The sequence below is a fragment of the Tasmannia lanceolata genome, unplaced genomic scaffold, assembly GCF_043159265.1.
Source record: "Tasmannia lanceolata isolate RefF3 unplaced genomic scaffold, GAP_Taslan_0.1 ptg000013l, whole genome shotgun sequence".
NCBI lineage: Eukaryota > Viridiplantae > Streptophyta > Magnoliopsida > Canellales > Winteraceae > Tasmannia > Tasmannia lanceolata.
Genome location: NW_027518690.1, coordinates 13,749,941 through 13,774,981, shown reverse-complemented (window position 1 = coordinate 13,774,981; position 25,041 = coordinate 13,749,941). Strand labels below are relative to the sequence as shown.

The window sequence follows — 25,041 nt, the reverse complement described above, 5'->3', positions numbered from 1 at the left end:
ATGGTTTCCGAAGAAGAGTTGGGTATTCCTTTAAATACTCCTACTGAAGGGGTAAGTGAAGCTGAAGTAGTTCACCATCCCATAACTGCAATCCATGATGTCTTCAATGCCATCAATGAAGCCTCAGCATTGCTGTCTGTGCCGGAGATAAATGCTGGGGTCGTCGGGTTGGTGGAGTCGGAGATTCCTTCACATTCAGCCTATTGTGCGCAGAAAGCGGCACCGGTTAGCAGCATCTCACCTGGCAAAAATGTTGAATTTCAAAAAGGGGGTCCCCCACATGCATACAGGTGGTCCAGTGTAGCTGGTCCTATTCAAGACTCATCAGCAACAGCTACTCCTTACTCTAAGGTCAACAGCTTTGAAGATATTATCTCAGCCTTATCCCCTCCGCACCACAGAGACTCTCCTCGAGTAGATGTAATCTACGTGCCCGATTCGGGTCCAATGGAATTTTCTGAAAGAGAAGTTGCTTCAGAGGACCTTTGGGCTTCTCCACTGGTGAGCCCTGGGAACCAGGAGGAGAGCCTCCTCCACGACTCAAGCACAATGGGCGCTACTCGCACGTATTCTGAGACTGAGGAGGAGCTCGTTGACAACCGGGTGTGGGGGTATAGTCTGCAACGTCACAAGAGTAGGTGTATCCTTATCTCTCGTGATGACCGTTTCTTCATTCAGTGTCGGGTGGGGCAAAGGAAGGTGATCATTGATTATAGTGGTTTGGGAGGTATGAAGCATTTATTCTCTGGTGAAGTTAGGGAGTGGTCCTTTCGCTCGCTTGTCAGGGTATCGCTTGGAAGTTTCTCCCATCTTTGTCCACTGAGATGGTGTAGCAAGGCGGATTTTCAGCTCCTGCCTTGTGCCTCAGAACTCTCTTATGTCCCTCCACGGAATGACTCGGGCTTGGTTTCTTCCCAACAGGTGCTTGAATTGATGGTGGATCATACCATGCACATTAGTTCTCATCTGGGTCTAATATTTCCGGGTCCCGTTGAGGAATATAGGTCTAGCATAAAGGCGGCAGAACTACGGGAGGTCGCTGGAGTGTCATCTCCAGTCTCCATATCCGAAGTAAACCTGAAACGCACGGAGCGCGAATTGGTGAGACTTCAATCGGATATCAATTATGATTCTGGATCGCATAGCAAAGGTCTCACATCCCAGAAAAAAGGAAGAAAGTCTGGTATCAGGGCGGGGAGGAATTCATCGGAATACAGTTGTTAATGAAGATTTTATCCTGGAATATAAACGGCTTGGGCTCTCGGGAGAAAAGAATTCAAATCAAAGCATTAGTTAAACATCGGCGCCCTGAGGTTGTTTGTCTTCAGGAAACAAAGATGGAGCAAATCCGTAACATAGATATGAGAAGCATGGGGTTCAATACTGACTGGAATTTTGCTTTCTTAGCATCCAGAGGAGCTTCAGGGGGCATCTTGGTGGCTTGGGATTCAGTCTTGTGGGACAGCACGGATGTTTGGCGGGGAGTTTTCTCTCTCTCCGTTGCTTTCCAAAAATGCAATGATAATTCAGTCTGGTTCTTCTCAGGCGTCTATGGTCCTTTGTCATCCTCTGAGAAGTGTCTTTTTTGGGAAGAATTAAATCAGACGCGACGCCTATGTTCCGCTCCTTGGTGTATTGGGGGGGGATTTCAATGAAGTTCTAGGATCAAGAGATTGACTTGGGGGTCAGCGAGTCACTGCGGGCATGAGATCTTTCGCTGATTTCATCGCAATCAACGAGCTCGCAGATTTACCTTTGGGTGGCTCCTCTTTCACCTGGGCCAGAGGTTCGAACCGGAGTCGGCTTGACCGATTTCTTCTCTCGGGTGACTGGTTGGCAATTCTTTCTGAAGTCTATCAGCAGGCTTTACCCCATTCAGTTTCCGACCATTGCCCTCTCCTTTTGTCTCCTAAAATGGAGTTCTGGGGCCCGCCCCCCTTCAGATTTGAATTAGCTTGGCTGGAAAATCCCCAAATGGAGGCTCTCTTAGTCCGATGGTGGTCTGAAAGCGTCTTTGAAGGTCCAGGGGACGTAGTTATAGGCAAAAAATTACGCTTCATTAAGGGGAAATTAAAAGAGTGGGATAAGGAGCAGAAAGAAGTGGACCAAGGCAGGAAGAGGATTCTTGAGGACAGATTGATGGAGATAAATACATTGGCAGAGAGTGGTTTGGCCTCGGCGGAGGATTATGAGCAACAAGGAAGATTAATTCAAGAGCATAAAGAGTTGTTGATGCTTAAAGAAATCTCTTGGCGCCAAAGATCTCGAGTCAAGTGGTTGTTGGAGGGAGATAAAAACACAGCCTTCTTCCATGCCATGGCTAGTGCTCGCAGAAGAAGGAACAGAATTGAATCCTTAGAAGTGGAGGGGGAGATTGTATCTGACAAGGAGCGAATTATTGAAGAAATTATTGAATTCTACAGATCTTTATACTCAGCTGATGGGATGTTACGCCCAATTCCTCAAGACATTTGTTTTGCTAGCTTAAGCCTGGAAGACTCAGCCGGATTGGAAATCCCTTTCTCTGAGGTGGAAATCCGATCAGCACTATTTTCTCTGGCAAAAGATAAAGCCCCTGAACCCGATGGTTTTTGTTTGGCTTTCTTTCAAACTTGCTGGGAAACAGTAAAATCGGACATTCTTCGATTCTTCATAGAATTTTTTGAGGGAGCCATCCTTGACAAAGGGACAGGTGCAACTTTTCTCGTCCTCATTCCAAAAATTGAAGGAGCAACAAAAAGCTCGGATTTTTGCCCGATTAGCTTGGTGGGCAGCCTTTACAAAGTCCTCGCAAAGGTTCTGGCTGATCGTATCAAAGTGGTTCTTCCTTCAATTATATCGGTCTCTCAAAGTGCCTTTATAAGCAACCGGCAAATTCTTGATTGTTCTTTAACAGCCAATGAAGCCATTGACTATTATCGGAGGAAGGGGGAAGGTGGCATTCTATGCAAGCTTGACATGGAGAAGGCATATGACAGAGTGGATTGGGCAGCATTAGATTTTCTCATGGGTCGTATGGGCTTTGGGGGTCGGTGGAGAGGGTGGATCCGGAACTGCTTATCGTCCGCCTGGTTTTCTGTCCTCATCAACGGATCAGCAAAAGGATTCTTCAAATCTTCTAGAGGATTGCGGCAGGGCGATCCTCTCTCTCCTTTTCTTTTCCTGATTGTGGCCGAATCACTGTGCAGACTGCTGAAAAAAGGAAGTGAGTTGGGGCTATATCAAGGGTTTCTTATTGGCGAGAGTAAGGTGGAAGTATCGCTTCTTCAGTTTGCGGATGACACTCTTCTGTTCTGTTCTCCGGTCATATCCCAGATTCTTAACCTTAAAGCTATGCTTCGTTGTTATGAGATGGTTTCGGGTCAAAGATCTAATTTCGCAAAATCTCGGTTGTTCGCGATCAACGTTTCTGAGAGCGATGCATCATTTTTCGCCGGAATTATGGGGTGTGGTTTAGATGTCTTTCCAGCAACCTATCTGGGTCTTCCTCTTGGTGTGGGTCGACCAAAACACAACCTATGGGCTCCTATTATTCAAAGGATTGAGCGACGTTTGGCCACCTGGAAGCGCCGGTTGGTTTCCAAAGGAGGTAGATTAGTGCTTATAAAGGCCGTTCTATCCAATATGCCGATATATTTTCTATCTCTTTTTCAATGTCCCACCTCGGTTGCTAAACGCATCGAACAAATTCAGAGACGCTTCCTGTGGGGCGGATCAGGGTCTTCCAAGGGGGTCTCCCTGATTAAATGGAGTATGGTCTGCTTGCCTACTAAAAATGGAGGTTTGGGTATCAGGAGGGTTCAGAGTTATAACCAGGCCCTTATGGGCAAGTGGCTGTGGAGATTTGGCGAAGAACAATCCTCTTTGTGGGTCCGGGTCATTGGAAGTAAGTATGGTTCAGATCATGGGCATTGGGACTCTGTTGATAATTTTAAACTCAAAGGTCTCACGGTTTGGAGGGACATCTTGAAGTTGAAGTCGTTATTTGCTCCTGGCGTCCGATTCAGAGTATATAGGGGGGATCGGATTCGGTTCTGGCAGGATCCTTGGTGTTCGGACGTTCCTCTTCAAGTGATGTTTCCTGACTTATTCATCGTTTCATCTCAGAAAGAGGCCTGGGTATCGGAATGCTTTGCAAGGGAACATGGGAAGGTGGCTTGGTCTCCTAAGTTTCGCAGAGACTTCTTTGTTAGGGAGTTAAACTCTTACAGCGCCCTCCTCTTCTTATTGGATTCTTGCTTCATCAAGTCTTCGGGCGTAGATCGTCGGATTTGGATTTGGAATCCTTCGGGGATATTTTCAGTCAAATCTTTTTATAACCATCTGATCCCTTCTTTAGTGGAGCATGTGTCCTCCTCGGTTTGGAGACAATCTTGCCCTCCGAGAGTTGCTTTCTTTGGGTGGTCGGTTAGCTGGGGCCGCATTCAAACTATGGATTTTTTGAGGAAACGAGGAATGTGGTTGATAGATCACTGTCCTCTATGTTTATCCGCTGGGGAATCCATTGACCACCTTTTCATACACTGTAAGGTCGCTCGCCATATTTGGGGTCTTATTTTTTCTCGTTTTGGAATCAGTTGGGTCCCCTCCAACTCTATGGCTGAATTCATTCAGAGTTGGGCCTGGACTCCTTGGAAAAGGAAAGGCAGAACGCTGTGGAAGATGTGTCTCCTGGCCTCATGGTGGTTCTTGTGGAAAGAGAGGAATGCTCGTATCTTTGAAGGGAAGGCTAGATCTCCCTATTGGATTTATATTCAGTTGATAGCTGCGGTCATATCCTGGGCTCGAAGCCTTCCCTTGTTTCGTTTTGTTTCAGCTTTCGACCTCTGGGAATGATGGTCAATCATATGCTTGGAATCGGCTACCAAAGTAAAAATCCTCCCCTCCTGGATTCCTCCTCCTCCGGGGTCCCTGAAACTTAACTTTGACGGATCGTCTATCGGCAATCCAGGAATGGCAGGAGTAGGGGGGTTATGTAGAAACCACAAAGGGGAAGTCCTCTGGGCCTACTCGGGGCCTATCGGAGTGGCAGACTCAAACGAGGCAGAGGTCCGAGCCGTTCATAGCGGGCTTCTCTCGATGCCTCGTCTAGAGTGCGACAAAATTATCGTCGAAGGGGATTCCTTAAATGTTATTCGCTGGCTTTCGGGTAACGCTTCTCCTCCTTGGCGATTTTTGCCTCTCTTAGAGGAAATAGAGGACAGAGCTAAGGGCACCTCAATAGTTTTTCGCCATGTCAGGATATCAGCCAATGCGGAAGCAGACACCCTTGCCAAGAAAGGAGTCTTTCGGGCCGCGTTTGAGTGTTTTGACTATCTACCTCCTTGAATTATTGTACTGCTATCCTTGTATTATCTTTGTTCCGTCAGGACCACCTCGGTTCTGTTTATATATATATATATATATATATATATATATATATATATATATTCTGTTGCCCTTTTCAAAAAAAAAAAGAACACAAAATGTCAATGAATAGAGCCAACAAAAAAAAAATATTTAGTCTATAAACAAATGATATTCACACACACCCCCGCCTCCCCTCTCCCATATCTGGCCATCTTCCATATCCCCAAGCCAATATTTGTCTTTTTCTGCAAGTTGGGGCTGTATAGTTGCCCCAGTCTGTTAAGTCTCCTTAGAAAATGAAGAAGAAAGCTCTCTCTCTCTCTCTCTCTCTCTCTCTCTCTCTCTCTCTTAATTCATTAAAATTTAAAAACTATTCTGTTCCCTTGACCTCACCTTCTTTACAAGGTTTAATTTTCCTGCCTTGATTGGATTGGAGGACAAACATTACATGTATAAAATGTTTTCCCTGGAAATATTTTTCTTTCCACGATTTTGAGCGAAATGATAAATTTAAGTGATATCATTATACATTAAGGCCATGTCTGTCAACAAGGAGTTATTTTTCACTGTAAATATGTTGATTAAGCTAATATTCATGTAATAATTTTCCATGATAAATTAGCTTCTCCAAGTGGAGAGGGACTAAGTGAAGAGGGGGTAAGAAAAGCCTGAAAAATAAGGAAACAAAAAACACCACTCAGAATGTGATCGACTTTTTCCTGGTTTTTTAACCCACTTCTCACCGCCTACCCTCTCAAGTCTGTCTTTCTCCCACCCGCCCGTGGCCTCTCTCACCACTTGGAGAAACTAAATTTTTCATGAAAGGAGAAAATTCCAGGTTGCCAAGGAGAGATTTTAGAGGGCACTAATGAGTTAAGGTTGAGAAGTGGCTAAAAAATCAGGACAAAGTCGTTCGTGTTTTGAGTGGAGTTTTTTGTTTCCTGAGTTTTTGAAGCTTTTCTTGTCCTCTCCTCTCTTAGTCCCTCTAGTATCTATTCCTTTCTTGGGCAAGCTAATATTCCACAGAAAAATAATTCATGGTAGCCAAATGTGCCCCAAAGGCCCCTGTCCATGTAAGTAAAACCTTAACTGAGGTTGTTCATGTTTCAGGTAAAAAAAAGTCTTTTCTAAAAAATTCCTGCAATCCAAATGAAATAAAAAATGAGCATGCCTAACTCCTCATAAATGGAGAATTTAAGAGCTTATGAAAATGACACCAAATAGATCTATAAAGTGTTGGAAAAGAATCTTGTCAGTTTTCATGATTGTCACATGTCAGACCAGCTACCTCGTGAATGAAGACAACAGCAGTGATGGTCCATCACAGAAGGCATTTCGCAGCAGGATTGTCGCATGTAACAGACCAGCCATGAAATGCCTTTTGCAATGGAACATGTCAAACCAGCCGTGAAATGCCTTTTGCAATGGACCCTAGCAATTCCGAGTAGTCATATTAAATGCTAAAAGAAGGTTTGCATTTGGGCCCACTTCTGTAACCTGTACATAGTGATGATCTGGCTGGCCACCACAACTCCGGCTAAATGCCATTTAGAACGAGGCGATACGATTATCCTGGGAAGCAAAGCTAAAACCATCTCACTCATGGGATGTCCATTCAACATAGGACCAAGATAGCCAAATAGGGCAAGTCCACTACTTCTCGAAAGAGTACAGTGGGGCCCACTTCATAGGATGATCGAAGCAGTCCACCACACTACAGATTGGAGGGTTAGGATCATCCTACAAAGATGATTTACGAGATACAACCTATTTATGTTGTGGCCCAACAAATGAACTGCTTGGATCATCTAATGAAGTTGGCCCCACTGTACTTTTTGAAAAATCTAGACTTCACACGCACATCGTATAGAATCACTACACAGAGATGGTTAAAAGAATGGAAAATGCAACCCAAACAGCTAGAATTCCATTGATTATACAACCAGAATCATCTGGCTGGTTTGATTTTGTACCTGTGAACAATCAACAATGGGACCAAACCTTTGACAAATTCCATGATACCATGGAGGGCAATAGAAGAAGCCCACCTGCCTTTTCCTGGAGTAGGAAATCATAAAACAAGTAATGTACACAAATAGGAGGGGTTTTGATTTCAACTGTTAAGAGCAAAAGGAAAATCTTGGTCACAGAAAAATAAAGGCATGCCATAGACCCCTAGATTTTTCTTTCAAATGGGTCTCTTTATTATTAGTTAAGAGAAGGATTAACCGCTGTCGCTACCTTCTCCCGAAGATTGAATTTCTTTGCAATCAATGGTCGAACATCTTCGACTCCAACTAAGCTCTCCAAGAACGGAAGTAATGAAAGCAATTCCTGATCTAAGCGGTCATCAAACCAGCTCTCAATTGGAATACCGTTATCTACTTGGAATCCAAATGCCTGAAAAAACAAAAAAAGGAAGAGAGATTGATATAAGACATCCTTAACTAAAACTCCATTTCACTTACTAAATTTGGTACTCAAGTTCAAACAAATGACTTTAAGGATCGGTTCTTCCAAATACAATGTTATCAGTGGTAATTGTGCAATTTTCATGACACTTAGGTCATGTCTGGCAGCCAGGATTTTTATTCATGATAAATCGGTGTCTCCAAGTGGTGACCAAGTGGTGAGAGGGGCGTAGGGCAGTGGGAGAAGAAGAGAGATTTGAGACGGTGCGAAAATTGACATGAGCAGATGTGGCTAAAAATCAGGAAAAGTCGATCACATTTTGAGTAGAGTATTTTGTTTCCTGATTTTTAGCCACTTCTCATCACTTGGAGACACCAGTTTCCTGTTTTTTGTTTCTTGAATTTTAGCCACTTCACCCTCATCTCCACTTGGAGACACCGATTTATCATGAAAATAAAAATCCATGTTAGCCAAACATGCCCTTAGTCATTGAAGTTCCACTGGAAAAAAGAAAAAGTCTACTCCAAATCAAGGGCAAGACCAAAAGTATGACATGGTACCTGCGGGGAGTTGTCAATTATGATCACACGTGCCAAGTCACGACCAAGAATTGACAGGTCTTTGAGATAGTTCCCATCCACAAAAAGACAGGACTCACGATAAACTCGGTGGCGGAATATCTTTCTTTTTGGGTCCAGCACATTGAGAAGCTGCTCCGCATAGATGCTTTGGCTCGCTGTGAAAACAATAATCTCGAAGAGGCCAGCGACCCTCTCCATGAAGTCCTTAAGATGAGGACGGCATCGTACGTATACCGTGTGCACTTTGAAATTAAAATTGACCGGAAAAGTAAAATCTGCATCCTCAACTTGTTCAAGAGTAGAGTGCACCAATGTCTCTGCCAAAGTTAGCATAGGTGGTTTCAGCAAAGAGGCATACACTCTAGTAATTACATTAAATGGTATCGGCATAGGGCAAAAAACAAGACATCCTGGTTAAAGATCACAAAGATATAAACAAATCACTTTATGTATGAGAAAAGTTTAGGCAGCCTCAAATTGTAGATGATACCATGCATTAAAGCAAAATTACTCTACTTATAATCCTACTATAGTTGTGAAACCAATGTAACAAGCAAATTAATGTTCAACCGAAAGTTTGTTTAAAAATCCATAGTGCCAAGCAGTCACATTGATGGAATGCTATATACATTGTAGTTTGAGATCTTTGTTGCCTGAAATAGGAAGCAGCGATGAATACCATCTGCGGTACCGAAACGAGTTTCTAACACACTTCTAAGTCATTTTTTTCTTTGCACCAATGTCCTCACGGATGGGGCTACAACTACACTGTTCTTGCATATCTTTATATAATTTTTGCGAGTATTATACATGTCAGTTATGTTTTCTTTGACAAAATAGGACATGAACGGTAACTGTAACTTTCTACGAGACTGGTTTCTGCGGAGGATGTGAGAAAGTTACTGGGAGTCACTATATGGTTACTGTAACTGCAGTTTACATCTGTGGGATGATTCATCCCCTTTCTGTATTCCAGTTACATCATTAATAAAATCGCTATCTTCTCTCAAAAAATACGACTTGGACGGAGGATGAGTTTAATTTGTAGGTGCTTGATGCCCCAACCACGAGCTCATGGGCGAAAAGAAAAAAAGTACTGCAGATAGTACCCATCACTTCTTCCTATTTCAGGTGTCGTCTGATCGTAAAGAAAATGACATCAAAGATGGGAGAAAAAAAAAATCCTTTGATCGTGTTGAAACATATACGAAGATTGCTTCCTCTTTGCTCATATTGTAATCTCTCACAGATTTCAATCACTTCACTTCCTTTTCAATTGCTTCCTCTTTGCTCATATTGTAATCTCTCTCACAGATTTCAATCACTTCACTTCCTTTTCAATGAATTCATCAACTTTTTATAATCTCTGCTCATTAATGCAAAAGGGGCGGTTTAATTTCTATATGATGAATAAAATCGGAAGGTAAGAATTTCTACAAGAACCTTGGCAGATTTGATTATTAAGACATGTGTAATATGGTTTGGAATTCATTTTTTTGTTTTATTGAAATTAAAACTTATTTATGCTCCAAAATCCCCAGGAAGTAATATGTGAACCCTAGGCTTGCACGAACATGGGAAGAATTTAAGTAAATATTGCTCCCAAAGGAGTTATTTACTTAAGTGTCTTAATCTGCCCCATAAAGGAGTTATTAACTAGTTGAAAGATTCAAGACAAGAAGAAAGTGTAGAATGGAAGCATGGAGAGAGAGAGAGAGAGAGAGAGAGGTGATTGTGGAGTCGTGGAAACCTTTTGATATTAACGAAGGTTTGAAACCCCAAAGAGGGCCCACTCTTTAGTCACTTAAGTGACTTAGGTAAAACACACATATAATGGAAAGGGAAATTCCCATACCACTCCTATACACAAAGCCCATTAAACTATAACATGAAATAAAGTTGTACAATGATAGGCCGCTCAACTAATCCTCCTACACTCCCCTCTCAATCGGGTGCATAGATGTCAAACATGCCGATCTTGCCTAATACATAATGAATGATCACACAAAATGTTGTGTTGGTAAGGAAATCAGCTAATTCAGCGGTAGATCTAACAAATGAGTGGCAATGATCTTGGATGTCACCTAGTCCTGAACAAAATGGCAATTACTTCGAAGTGTTTTGTCCTTTCATGAGACACTGGATTAGAAGTATTGTGAATGGAAGGCCAAAGTCAAAATAGATGGAGAAAACTGAGAAATAGGCCTTCAAGTTAGCGTCAAACTTCAGATAGGTCATATACTTATTAAATAATCCCGCTATGACAAATAGCCCATGTATTTTTCCAACATTTAGAAGAATCAGAACAACTATCATACCATATTATGCAGCAGACACAGGCAAACCAAATATTATGGATGTTGAACCAAATAGCACATGTTTGAAAAACTAAAGCAATGTCACGCACATAATATAATCATTATTACCAATTAACAAAGATATACTTCTTATCCCTAATTTCAGAAAAGAAAATGAAGCATTAAATGTAATCAGGAATTTGATTGAATTTTGTAACCCCTTACCATCCAGATCCAAAACAAGAGTTGTAGGAGGGCAACTCCGTGTTTGCTTTGGGAGTAGCATGGGCCTAAAGGTGGGAACTACAGCTGACAACTCAGGTAAATTCCGTATAAATAAGTATGGGTCAAAATCATCAATTTCATCGCCTTCATCAGCCTCCACAGATACATTGGTAGACATTGAATCGTCACTTGGCTCATCAACACACTCCAACTTTGAATGCTGCATTGCCAGATATATAGCTGAAACCTCAGAAGAAATGTTTCCCCCAACTATATCCTCTCCATCAAAATTTGGGAGTGCAGACTCCTCAGTAGATATAGCAACCGAATCCACATTCATATCATTAGCACATATTGAAGGTAATTCCCCTATCATGTTCTTGCTGGATATCTTCTGTTTTCCATTTCCACATGAGTCAGAAATTTCTACAGTAACAAGAGAATCAACTTCTGATTCTTTCATTCCACATTCCAGAGAATCTATTTGGTCTTCACTCCTGAAGATCTCAGTGACGTCTGCTGTATAAAGGAATAAATCATTACATACGACAGAAAAACAAAACAGAATCAACCATACCAATCTAAGATTCAATTGTTTGGGTATAGAACGTATGATGTCAAAAGATCAAATTCCAAATACTCTAAGAAAGGAATAATTGAACAATAAATAAATAAATGGGGTATGAAAAGAGAATGGAAGCATATCCAAAACAAAATTGAAACGAAATAAATATAGTCTAATAGAATAGAAATCATCTGTTGGCAATTAATGTAAGGTAATGAATGGATTAAGGTAGCAGGTATTATATATGAAACAGGCTCTTCTGAAATCCACAGAACAATTAATTGTGAGTAAAGTCCCACAACTCAAGCTTTTGAATGCAATCCTACGACTTATGCTGGAGGCCAGATTGTTGACTTGATTACTCCATTAGTAAGATTCAGTCGTTCTACTCCATGATTTATAAATTTAAACAATATATGTAAATTATCATTTCTTAAAACTAATTAACAATGTTTAAGAATGAACATTTACAAAGAACATTTACAATGTAAATTACCATTTGCACATTCATCCCAACCGAAACCCAAATCCCAAATCCCATTTCCATCAACCCTTTTTCAACTCTCTTTGCAACTCGACTTCATCCATTCTCCATTCCCAAATCCCAAACCCAAACCCACTCTCCACAGCGCAAAATTGGTAGCCACGGCATACACACACCAATTGTTCGATCAAATGCACAACCCAACGTCATTCGTATGGAACACTAGGGGTGCAACTCGGGTCGGGCCGGGCAGTTTTTCCAAAACCCTACCCAAGATTTATCTCGGATTGGGTCGGGTCTAATTTTTTACAGGAAAACCTGAGATTTGTAAACCCGACCCTACCCAAGATAGTTTCTCGGGTTGGGTCAAGTCAGGATTTAATTTTTAGCATAGGATAATGAGTAATTTTAAAGATTGTAGGGAAAAAAATTGTTACGTGCCTAATCGGCCGTAACGGAAATAGACAAAATAAAAGAGAAATAGAGGGGGGGAATGGTTGATTCGAGGCAACCGGACCTCCTAGCTGTTCGATTCGAGAGGAGTCATGACTCTCCAAAACAAAGTCTCCTTTGCTGTAAATTATCTTCTCTTCTTTCTTTTTTTCTTTCATTAGATTACTACTACATAAATACAAGCAAGAGAGAGTGCCACATCACAAGCACACTTACCCACTAACAAGACACATCACAAATAACTAACACCCACTACTTAACACATACACCATAACTAACACCCATAACTCTAAAAACACATTCCCACAACTAACACCCACACCATAATTATTATGCACATAACATTCCTTCCCCCTTAGAATCGACCTTGTCCTCAAGGTCGAATTTAGAAAATATTGTATTCCGCCGGGGTCCCAAATCTTGTTGGGCACACTTCGATTGAGAAACACAATCAACTTTAGACCTCCGAATTCTTCAAAAGTAACGAGCGTGATCTTTCGAACCCCGCTTTTAAAATTTGTTGCTCTCAAAGTTGAAAAGGAATAAAAATTTTCATCCTCATCACCATTGATTTTCACTATTTTCTCTACGTGAGCATCAACTTTCTCAAGATATAACTTTGCTCCTTCTTTACGCATTTCTTTGATCTCTTCGCTGATTTTTTCCAAGCCTTCCGTGATTCGCCAATACTCCTCCATCATTTTAAAAAAATTCACTTTGATTTGCCGGAAATCATCGCATAGGGATTCCAAAAGCTCTAACGGCACAGCCATGGCGTAGGATCTACCTCTTTGATACCAATTGTTACATGCCTAATCGGCCGTAACGGAAATAAACATAATAAAAGAGAAATAGAGGGGGGGAATGGTTGATTCGAGGCAACCGGACCTCCTAGCGGCTCGATTCGAGAGGAGCTATGACTCTCCAAAACAAAGTCTCATTTGCTGTAAATTATCTTCTCTTCTTTTTTTTTCTTTCATTAGATTACTACTACATAAATACAAGCAAGAGAGAGTGCCACATCACAAGCACACTTACCCACTAACAAGACACATCACAAATAACTAACACCCACTACTTAACACATACACCATAACTAACACCCATAACTCTAAAAACACATTCCCACAACTAACACCCACACCATAATTATTATGCACATAACAGAAAACAAATCTTGATACCAAAAATCTCTAAATTTATGTCATCAAGTGTATAAATTTAAGGAGGACACTATATTTCACATAACAGACATGACCACCTCAATGAAAAGAATTGTATCAATATATTGGAAAACAATTTGCTATGTTATTCAAGAGATATTTAAGAAAGTCACAGTACACCGATATGGGTCGGTTCGGGTTTCGGTTTCAGATTTTTTTTTTTCCTTTAAACCCGGCCCTACCCAAGATTGAGTCGGGTTTTCCAATTTAAACCCGACCCATGTTATTTTCGGGTCGGGTCGGGTCGATGACGGTCTAGTAAAACCCGACCCAAGTTGCAGACCTATGGAACACAATGATAAGAGGGTTTCAACAAAACCAACAATCTCATTTAATCATTTTCTCTGATCTGATCGCTTCACCTTCCCTTTCTGTAATAAAGGTCTGTTCTGATTTGAAAGATATCAGAAAAGGGAAATTAGTACATGGGTATATGTTCAAAACCTATTTGGAATTTGATGTTTTCGTTGTGACGGGTTTGATAATTGCACGCCAAGTGTTTGATGAAATGCCTGAGAAAGGTGCGGTTTCTTGGACTGTCACTTTATCGGGTTATGTGAATGAATGTGGGGACATGAAGACTCCCCGCCAGTTATTTGATGAAATACTTGTGAGAGATCTTGTGGATTGGAATACTATAATTGGAGGTCATGTGAAAGTTAGGGATATGGGGGTTGCTAGGAAGCTTTTTGATGAAGTACCCATGAAGGATTTATTGATGCAAAACACTACCTTAGGTGGGTATGCTAAATTTGGCCAAATAGAAGCTATGCCCCAACTGTTTGATGAAATGACTAAGAGAGATGTGGTGTCTTGGAATACCATTATTGGTGGGTTTTGTGCAAAGCAAGAGAGTTTAATGAAGCAATGGCGCTCTTCCATTGGATGCAGTTGGAGAATTTGAGGCCTAATGGGATGACGATTGTGAGCATGCTTTCTGGTTGTGCGCAAGTAGGGGCATTGGACATTGGGAGATGGATATATTCGTATGTCGATAGGAATAGGTTTGGTTTGGATGTCATGGTGGGTACTGCATCGGTGGATATGTAATCGAATTATGGGGCTTTGGGTGTGCTCAAACTCTGTTTGATCGGATGTTGAATAGAGATGCCATGGCTGGAATGCAATGACCATGGCCGGAATGCAATGACCATGGCCCATGGGTTTTTCCATGAATGGGCAATGTAAGCATGTCTTGGAATTATTATTTCGGATGCAAGTTGAAGGCATTAAGCCATATGAAGTTGCAATGGTTGGAGTGTTGTGTGCGTGCACACACACAGGATTGTTGGATGAAGCATACCTATTGTGCCACACCCTGGTGTTTGTTGGATGAAGCATACCTATTGTGCCACACACTGGTGTTTGTTGGTGCTTCGGAGCCGCATGATGTGTGTAGTTGCTTTCTGTTGATTTAAGCATTAATTGAGGCACACATTAGCATGGAAAAGAAAAAGTGATCAATTGAATGAAGGAAAATATAGAAAGAGTGATGGAGAAAACCTTCAGAAATTTTGCAGATGAAGAAACTAGGGAGAAGTAGTGAAAAAATGAGTACATATATTATTTGCAAGTAGAGTATTGAAATAAGAAAGATAAGATGAAAAATAGAGTTGGATACGATGGGAAAGAAGAAGCTATGATTTCAAAGACTCTTGGAAGGAAAAGGCGGAGAGCGAAATAGAAAGAGAGCTCATGCCTTGGTAAGAACAGCGAATAATGTCCCTTATTATGTGATCTCAAACATGGATACCTTGGTATGATGTTTTGAGAAGAGAAAAGAAAAGGGAAGAAAATACAGAGACTACATGTACAATATTCTCGTTTATATCACTAATGAGCCATAACAATGACTAACTTACATAGACAATTGACTAAAATACCCTTAATGAAGGGTAAAAGACATTCTAATAATTGATAATTTAATCTAACATAAAAAAGGAGAAACAAGAAAAGGCTCAGATTGATTGCTTTGATACCATGTAAATTGTATGAATTCGAGAGAAGAATCAAGGAGTTTTTCTTTGTTGAAAATATTGCCTGTTCACTCTTTCCAGAAATTCATTCTCACCAGTCGAAGTAGCTTCCTCTTGACTCTTTAATGTGGATCGAAGGAGGAAAGGGACTAGGTCTTGGTTCTTGGATTCGTTTGATCTAATCCAGATACCATGTAGAAACTAATGGAGATGAAGAAGGAAGAAAAAAATAGAAGAGAAGAAGAAGAAAGAATGGAAGAAGGAAAGGAGACGATGAGAAACAATGTGTTCAATCGAGCATTTGCTTTCTTTCGTGAGGCATACCCTTTTTATTTTCATAAGTGAAAGACACAAGATTATAGCATTGCCCCCATGACTTCATTAACCAATAAAAGATTAAAGTCATATAATTTCAGTGACAATGATACAAAGATGTAACTTAGGCTGTGTTCGGCAACCATTTTCTTGATTCTCATTTTGGAATCAAGAATGAGGATGTATTTTTTCGAGTGCTCCTCCCAACAGAATCGTGTAGGGCAAACTTCCATTAAAGAACCAAATTTTCTATTTTTGAGCAGAATGATGTTCGGCTACAGCAACAAATAAAATGGATTTCATGAACCAAATCAATCAAATGTCGATCCATCACATTTGATTCCTCTGTAATGGGGAATTTATCTAGTGGGTGAGAGCCCTTATCAAACAATGGGGAATGAAAGTGCCAATCATTGCAGAACCAGAAAAGGATCCTATGTGTCTTGTTTCTTAGGCCCTATGATTCCCTCTCTTAGAGCATCTCTTCTCCTTTACGATACCTCTCTTGAATGGTCACATCCCAAACCTCCACAGAAACTCCGCCCCGAGAAAACCTCGAAAAGTTGAGTCAATGACTACAACTGCAATCGTCTGATAAGTCTCCGTCCTCATAACCACAAAAATCCTTCTGCTTTGCCACCAAAAACCTCTATGGCTGGTGAAACCCATCTTCCGGATGATTCGCCCTAGATCTTTAGCTGTGATTTCATGAACAGCTGTGAATCGAGCCCGTTGATGAACGTCATTGGCCTGGACCAAAGGCCAGAGCCCTCTCGGATCTCGAAGAGATATTGCAGAGAACCTCTCGTTGCTGTCTGTGGAGTTCTTCATATAGCGCTTCTTAATGGTCAACAAATCAAAATACCTTTTCTCTTGTTGTCTGTGTAGGTCCGATTGCTTACAAGGGAGGGAAAGCCTCGATGGAGTCGAAGGAGGCAGGGAGAGAGGAGTGTGTCGATGGATAGAGAACTGTGATAGGGTTCAAAGCATTTAACCTGATAAAGTCATTTTCCATATTCTCCGAAGTGACAAATTGTTGCTCCAAAGAAGTGGAGTCTAAAAGCAAAATAGTTCATTTCTAAAATTATCAGGAAAGTTACCGAACTGAATTCTTCTGATTTTTACGAAGTTTTTGCTAAAAGACTTAATGAATGCATTTTATTGATGGTTGCTGAACACGCCCTTAATCTTTCAACAATAATATTTTACCTACACATGAAAAACATGAGGTATTCTCTAGTGGATGAGAATGATCTTCACTCCCGAGAATGGAGTTTTGATATTACCAGCCTCACGTTAAGCATCTATCCAAAGTGAAATCCTATTCATAGATAATGTATTGTAAGTAAATGAATCAGATTTGCCTGACTCTCTTGATATGCACTTACTAACTCTTCGAAGGCATTCTATTGTGCCAACTATAACTTGGGTATAGTTTTAGTCTAGGAAGCTACCAAAAAACAAAAAAATTTCTATAGGTTTTACAAAAGCAGCGGTTTGGGTATAAAAAATCTTAATGAAGACAAGAATATGTCAGATCATAAGCAAGCCAAAAGCTGAATACAAAATGATGATAAATACAAAGATCAAAGTCTTACTAGTTTCATGTTTCCTCTCTTCCATTAAGTTAAAGGCAGAGAGTGCAAATGTCAGCCACAATGAATTTAAAGCGCAATCATGTCATTAAAACTTAATGAATGGAGAAAGGGCCATACACTATAATAGTTGCATAAAAAAGAAAATTGTTCCATGCAATAGCTCGAAAATGAACTGCATGAGAACCAAAGTCTAGGATGAATAATGAAAGGAACAATCAAACACAAAATGAAGAGTATTCAGAAAACGATGTGAATTTGCATATGCAAGTAATTCTGTGAAGTGCTCTGATGGCATACACAGTTTGACGTAAAATATTTCATATTCAAGAGAATCCGGAAGTAATGCTCAGAATGTCACCCTATAATAATTCTCGTGAACAGGACAATTGGAGGAAAAAAAAAAGATGTAGGCAACTGATTGAGAAGCACAAATCTACACTACTCACTAGATCTATTGGGAATGCCGCCTCCAACATCTTTGGAAATGTGAAATGCAGGGGAAAATATTGTCTCCAATACGCATTGAGTTGTTCTTTCACTACATCCCTGTATCAAGTGACACTAATGAAAAATCATAGAAGCCGAACATGATAGGATTTAGCATGACATGGGCAATAACAAAGCTCCCAAGAATTGACAGGATCTAATTCTATAACAATTGTAAGAAAAAAAAAAGAAGGGTAAGGGTTAAGATCATAATAAATTTGCCCTAAATCAGAATGAAAATATATAAATAATTAGCATGCAAGATCATAATAAATATGCACCTAGACCAAATGCAAATATATAAACAATTAGGATCATTGGATCTTGAATTCAAAAACAAACTCGTGCTTCATTTAGATCACTTGGGAAAAAGTGACTGACACTCAACTAAAGCAGATTAATCAAAATGAGCCATGAGACTGTCTTGGACCTCCACCCCAGACATTAAAACAGGTCATCATCTAATTGACAAGGTCATATAACAGAAACACAAGATAGTGGCATGTCTGTTTTTGTCTACCATGTAAATCTGGAATAACATCAACCGTGAAACATGAAAAAAAAATCAAGTAATTGAATGGAAGCTGCTCATCAAATACGCGTTAAAGTTATGCCATGAAATTTGAGTAGACTAGAGCTTGCAAATGGCTTATATCAACATGTGAATCAACTAAAGGTAAAATTGGTTGCCATTAAATCATTGTAAACCATCCAAATTGTTGTGAAGAATTGAAGATGTTTCATGAATGGAACAAACATGCTACCACAATTGTCCGAGAAATTATATGGTGTAAGGCCTTACAACAATAAGGCCCTCGTACGGTGGAGGTGGTCCCTTGATATTTGATCCAACAGCAGCTTCTCAAAAAGTGAGCTTCTGTTGGATCAAATATCAAGGGTGGTACCTCTACGGTACTGTTGTAAGGCCTTACACTAGTCCACCTTATATTGTAACTGTTGAAGGGTAGTTTGGTCTTTATGTGTAGTGTTGAAGGGTATTGTTGTCTTTGTACATGTAACCCTAATGTGGGCTCCTACATATCATACTACATGAGGAGCTCCCAATGGAGATTCACCATCTTCTCCCTTACTCTTCTTTCTTCTTCCTTATCTTTATCCCTAATCTAACATGGTATCAAAGCAAAGATCCTGAAAAGAAAAGAAGGGAAGAAGAGTCCCTCCCAAACATCTCTCTCTCGTTGTATCTCTCTCGCGCAAACCCCTCGCTCATCTTTCACCGTCATGGTTTTAAATTTTGGTTTCGGCTAAAATTTCGGGTGAAATTCCATACTAGCTAAAGAAATGCCCTTTTTTGGGACGAAATTTCGACCTAAATTACGGCAATTCCGTACGAAATTTGCTAATAGAATAAAAATTAATATTTTAGCTAAAATTTTGCCGAAATTTTAGAAATTTAACAAATTTCGTCGGTTTCGGTTCAGTCCTCATCGAAATCCGTGATTTCGGATTTAGTTCAAAATTTAAAACCATGTTCACCGTATCTCTTCTTCCCTCTTCGTACTCATATCACTCTCCCTTATCCAGTGCGTATTTGTGCACAACCTCTCTTTTTCTTTACTTGCGCTAAACCAGTACGCAACCCCGCCGTCCCCCTCTTTTTTTGTCGTAAATCCCTCACCCCTCTCCCCTATTACGGCAGCCCCTACCCCCGCTTATCTTGCGGCCCACCCACTTTTCTGTAACCTTTTTTTTTTTGCACAAACCTCTCCCTGATACGGCTTTGCCGTAATCCCAAAGCCGTGCGCCCGCAATCCACACACACCTCCTCCATATTGTTGTAAACCCCCTACTCCCAAAATCCTCACTCACTCTTCCATATCTAACAAAAATCCATTCTCATTCACATATCCACTCCATCCAAAACCCCAAATCCCAAAACCCTAACCCACTATTCCATCTCTAACAAAAATCCATTCCCAATCTCCCCGTTTTGTAAATCCATCCCCCCCCCCCTCCTCTTTAATACCATTTGTAAATCCATCCCCCTAATTTTCCAAAAAAATCCCCTTTTGTACATTCATTCCACCTTCCCCCAAATCCACATTTCTTTTCTAAATCCCTAAATCTAAACCTTAGACCCTTGTTGGGTTATTTCTAGTTCCCTACACCCCTTTCCTTATGGTTTGAATCCCTGCTCTTCTTTGGTTTGAGCTCCTCTCGACTCCATTTTTGTCATTTCTTTCTTCGTCCCGGTTGTGTTTTATGGTGTTTGTGTTGATATGAACGATGCCCGCAAACTGTTGAATGAAATGTCTGAGAGAGATGGGGTCCCTCGAAATTCTTCTTTCCGATGCAAGTTAAAGGCAATACGCCCAATGAAGTTCCATTGATGGAGTGTTTTATTGTTGGAGGCTCCGGGTTGATGTAGCTACACCCTTCTTCTTTTTTGTTGGTTGGTTGGTTAGGTTGGTTGTGGTTGTGGTTGGATTGATCGTGGTTGTGATCATAGTTGTCAACCCGTGACTCGACTCGTGACTCGATTTCATAATTTTATGACTCGTGACTCGTAAGAGTTTTTGACAAAAACAGAAATTTAGTTGAATAAAATATCATTATATCTCAAAAGACAAAGCATGTAAAAAATATAACCCAATTGCACATAGATAAAGCACTAAGCCAAAAATATGTATCTATCTATCTATAATATTTACTAAGCACGTAACATTCCAAATGTCATTCGCCTTTTCCAAGAAAAGTTTTTCTAGAAAGTATTTTCCCCGACACCATGTTTTGTACTTTTGATGGGGTGGGGCCCATATTCTATACCCAAGAATAGCATGGGTAGGGTCTACAATTTTACACTTGATCTGGTGAGCACACCAACTCTATCCAAGCCCATGCATATATCGTGGGACCAACTGTTTTATACCTCATAGTGGGGCCCAATATTTAACGACCATGCCTAGGATGAGTGGGGCCCACCGTCTCTACCCAAACCAATGCAGGAGGGGCCCACCATTTTAACCCTAATGTTATTGACGAGGTGGTGTCCATCACCCCTAAGCAAACCTATGCATTTGACTGGAGCCCGCCATTTTACATCTCATTTTTTATGGTGTGGGGCCCACCATTTTACACCCATGCATAGCATAGCATTGAATACTAGTAAATAACTATATGCTTGTAACTTGCATGCACAAAAATAATTAAGTTCAAAGTTCCAACTTCCAAGTTTTCAACCATCAAATCAAGAAAGCCCAGGCCCAGCGACTCGATTTGACTTGTAAGAGTCTTAATTTTTTGACTCGACTCGCAATGACTCGTAAGAGTCACCAAAAGACTCGTAAGAGTCTTCAACTGAGGCGACTCGCCTTGAAATCCCAGTGACTCTACTCGACTCGAGAGTTGACTCGTACGACTCATAAGAGTTTGACAACTATGGTTGTGATCACCAATGCTGTTGGTGGACTCACTTTGCGAGTCGTGTTTGTTGGTGCTTCTACATGGTGTGTGTAGTTGCTTTGCGTAGATTTACGCATTCCTTGTTGTTTGTGGCTATATGCCCAGTCGTTTGTCTTGCTTTCAGCCTTGATGTTGTTTGTGGCTATATGCCTGTTCATTTGTGTTGCTTCCGGCCTTGTTGTTTGTGGCTATATGCCCGGTCGTTTGCGTTTCTTTCGACCTTGTTGTTGTCTGTGGATATATATATATGCCCGGTTGTTTGCGTTGCTTTCGGCCTTGTTGTTGTTCTATTAGAGATGTGTTGTTTGGTCATCGTTAGTTGGTTGTTGTGCGTCCCTTTGTTGAGCACTTGAGCGCCTTGTTAGTTGGTTGTTGAGCGTTGTTGTGATGGGCTGATTTTATATCGCCCTGTTTGTTGGTTAGTTGTTGGTCCCTCTCACCTTTCTGATGGTTGAGGTTCTTCTACTGGCGATGTGCCGTTCAGCTGGTGCCTCCTGTGGTACTTCGTCGTTGTTGCTTGAGTGTGCCCTTGGTGTACTTTCTTGTTGGTGGTTGTTGATGTTTCCCTGCTGAGGCGCCTCCGTTCAATCATTGTTGGTATGGTATGAAGATTAGTTGGTCGTTGCTATAATTCATGGGGAGGCTATGTTGTAATCGTTCTCGCGGTAGTGCTAATTCAGAGGAAGATTGTTGTTTTGGTGGCCGTTGATCTCGCCGATGTACTCATTGTGGTCGGGATGGCCACTCTGTTGCCATTTGTTATACTTTTCATGTTGTATTCACCACACCAGCTTGAGGGGGAGTGTTACACCAAGCAAGAGTGTGTATGGGTATTATGGTTTTTTGGTGTTGAAGGGTATCATAGTTTTCTTTGTAACAAGCTGGAGTTGTATGGTATATACACTCCAGCTTGAGGGGGAATGTTGAAGGGTATTCTGGCTTTACGTGTAGTGTTGAAGGGTATTGTTGTCTTTGTACATGTAACCCTAAATCCCTAATGTGTGTGTATCATATTACATGGGGAGCTCCCTAGTGGAGACTCGCCATCTTCTCCCTCCCTCTTCTTTCTTCTCCTTATCTTTATCCCTAATCTAACAGTAACCATACATTCTACATCTCTTTGCTTGGATTGGCATCAATTTTAACATATTGCAGAACACTAATCTCTTTTCTTTGGTCAGAGAAAGGTGTTTCAAAGAGCATTTGGTCATTAACGTTCCAGAGATGGGGACTATTCTTTAGTGTTGGTCCTAGCAGTTTACTTGCATAAATTGGTATTGGGGCATGTTCGATTGAAGAAAATCATTTGAGGTCTCACGATGACAAGAGCGATTTGATTCATGTCAAAGGATTGATCGAGTGTAGCAAATCCTCTAACAAGTAGCACAAATTATATTGACTCACGTGGTTGTGGCTTCATCATATGGAGGGAAACTAGGGAACAAGATGATGTTGACATGGTGTTGAATTATGCAGAACACAACGAGATCATTTTCATTGGGTGTGAGGTTTCGACATGAAAAGTTCGAGGTTGAGATTGCGAAGATCGGGTTCAACGAAGAAATTATAGTGACTAACGACTAGTTTGAGCATGAGAACAAAATCAAAACTTGGAAGTAAAGGTAAAAATACCTGAATTTCATAATAAATTGTGTGCAGAAGCTTCTCTATGCGAGGACCCTATGCGACATGGTTCTCATGCTAAGGATTAAAATGAAGAGGCACAGCTCCAAAATAACATCTTCCGGACAAGGTGGACCTCAAGAGGAAAACCATGTAATCTAATTATACGTGGAGGATCCAATAAAAGCATCATTTCAAGGGATATGGTAGACAAATTACAATTGAAGGAATAAAAGCACCCAGACTGTACAAGAATAGATACAATAGTTCATGAACAGAGGTAAGATACTCATTTCTACTCGTTGGCTCGTTGCTTAGTTTTGTTTTTCAGTGGACCGAAGTACTTGTGGGGTAATGTAGTCTTAATGGATGTGTCACTTATGGCTTGAAAGATCATGGCAATGGATGCGTGTCACTTACGGCTTGAAAGATCATGTCAATATGATCGAGATGCAACTTACAGAGAAAAAGAAAAAGAAATGATATTTTGAAGGATGGGAAAAATAACACTTGTCTATGAAGGAAAATTTTAGACTCAAATCTTGTAATGAGGTCTCCCACCTTATTCACAAAAGACCAAACAAGCTTAGCAATGAAATCGAAATTGATCATGTGTTCGATTGTAAGGACGATGTTAAATCAACCCCTTCCTAAGCATCCAGCATTATTCAAGAAAGATAATAACATGCCTTACATGAATTTTGATTTTATGATCTCGAAAAATTGGTAAATCAAATTTAAAAAAATGATCTTCTTTACAAGAATGATGGGAGATATTTCATATAATTGGAAAGAATTAAACGATCATAAATTATTGGTTAGAGAAAAAAAAAAAAAAAAAAGCTTTAAAAATCAAGATCAATAAGTTTCTAGTTATGTTTCTCAAGGTAATCTTGACAGAACAAATCCGTAATAATGGTCGTGGTTTTCAATAAAATTTTCCAATGTCAGACTACTATAAGATGTTTGCACTTGAAAATTCAAACTCAAGGGCAAATTTTCTTCAACATAGGAAGAACTAACGCAAGCAAAGTTCACAACCAAACCCATAATTCAGCTACAATGATTCAAGAGAAGAAGAGGATCAACCAAGAAAAAAAAATAGGCCGAAACAGAACAATATCATCACCAGTGGGCCTTAAAAAGCTACATTCAACATGAAAATTGGTAACTTTTGGATTTTACCCGACTTTGATCAGGTTTTGATCAAATATATTGCTGCTTTATCTTTCTCTAGCATTCTTTTATCAATATCTAGTAGATTGTTGGTGTGATTGTTAAATTATCTAGCAACATTTATACTTTCGGTAAATTTATAGTTAACTTGCATCTGAAATAACATTACTCGCCTTTGAATTGTGTATGTCTCAACTAAACTGATTAGGGTTGTCAATGAGAGCATACAGTTTTCTCTTTTTTCCTACCAGTAGTTCTACATTTCTTCATTTATCTACAAATACAAAAAGAAATCAAAGCTTGTCCACACATAAATGTTTCGGATAATGCAAAGTACAAATAAACAAGAAGCATAACACATGAATCTGCCAAGAAGTTCACGGTCAATCACCTTGTGGTCAGTAGGAACAGCATCAACTGAATCATATTCCAAGCAGAGATTCTGAGACTCATCTCCAGCCAAGATATAGCTATTATTCAAATTTTTTGTGGTTTCTCTGTCTCTACATTTCTTTGATAGAACCCCAGCTGAAACTTGCACTAAAAACAAGATAATACATAAGTTCATCTACGTAGAAGGTATCAGAAAATACTAACTATATCTCAATACCAAAATTATAAAAACACAAATCCATTTCAAGATATGTAACCAAAATGCCCCTACATTTACACAAAATATTGAATGTCCTTCAAAGTTTGTAAGAAAAAGAGATATAGCAGCGCCAAAAGCATAAGATTAATTGGCATAACAGTAACAATTTCTAAGGCACAAATTTAGCAACAAACTCCAGTATATCAGAGAATGAAAATATATAGTTAGCTAATCATACAAAAATTGGCCTCTAATTCAGCATC

The 25,041-nt window shown here is 40.2% G+C and overlaps 1 protein-coding gene across 1 annotated transcript; it reads right to left on the bottom strand.

The window, feature by feature from the left end:
• Positions 1–7,254: 7,254 nt before the first annotated feature.
• LOC143890985 (uncharacterized) lies at positions 7,255–24,754 on the bottom strand. Its single transcript, XM_077395647.1, has 5 exons — positions 24,578–24,754; positions 17,925–18,024; positions 10,865–11,383; positions 8,322–8,659; positions 7,255–7,749 (listed from the first exon to the last, which is right to left on the bottom strand). The coding sequence occupies exons 1-5, from the start codon at positions 24,752–24,754 to the stop codon at positions 7,558–7,560; spliced, it is 1,326 nt and encodes a 441-aa protein (XP_077251762.1). The 3' UTR covers positions 7,255–7,557.
• Positions 24,755–25,041: the final 287 nt, after the last annotated feature.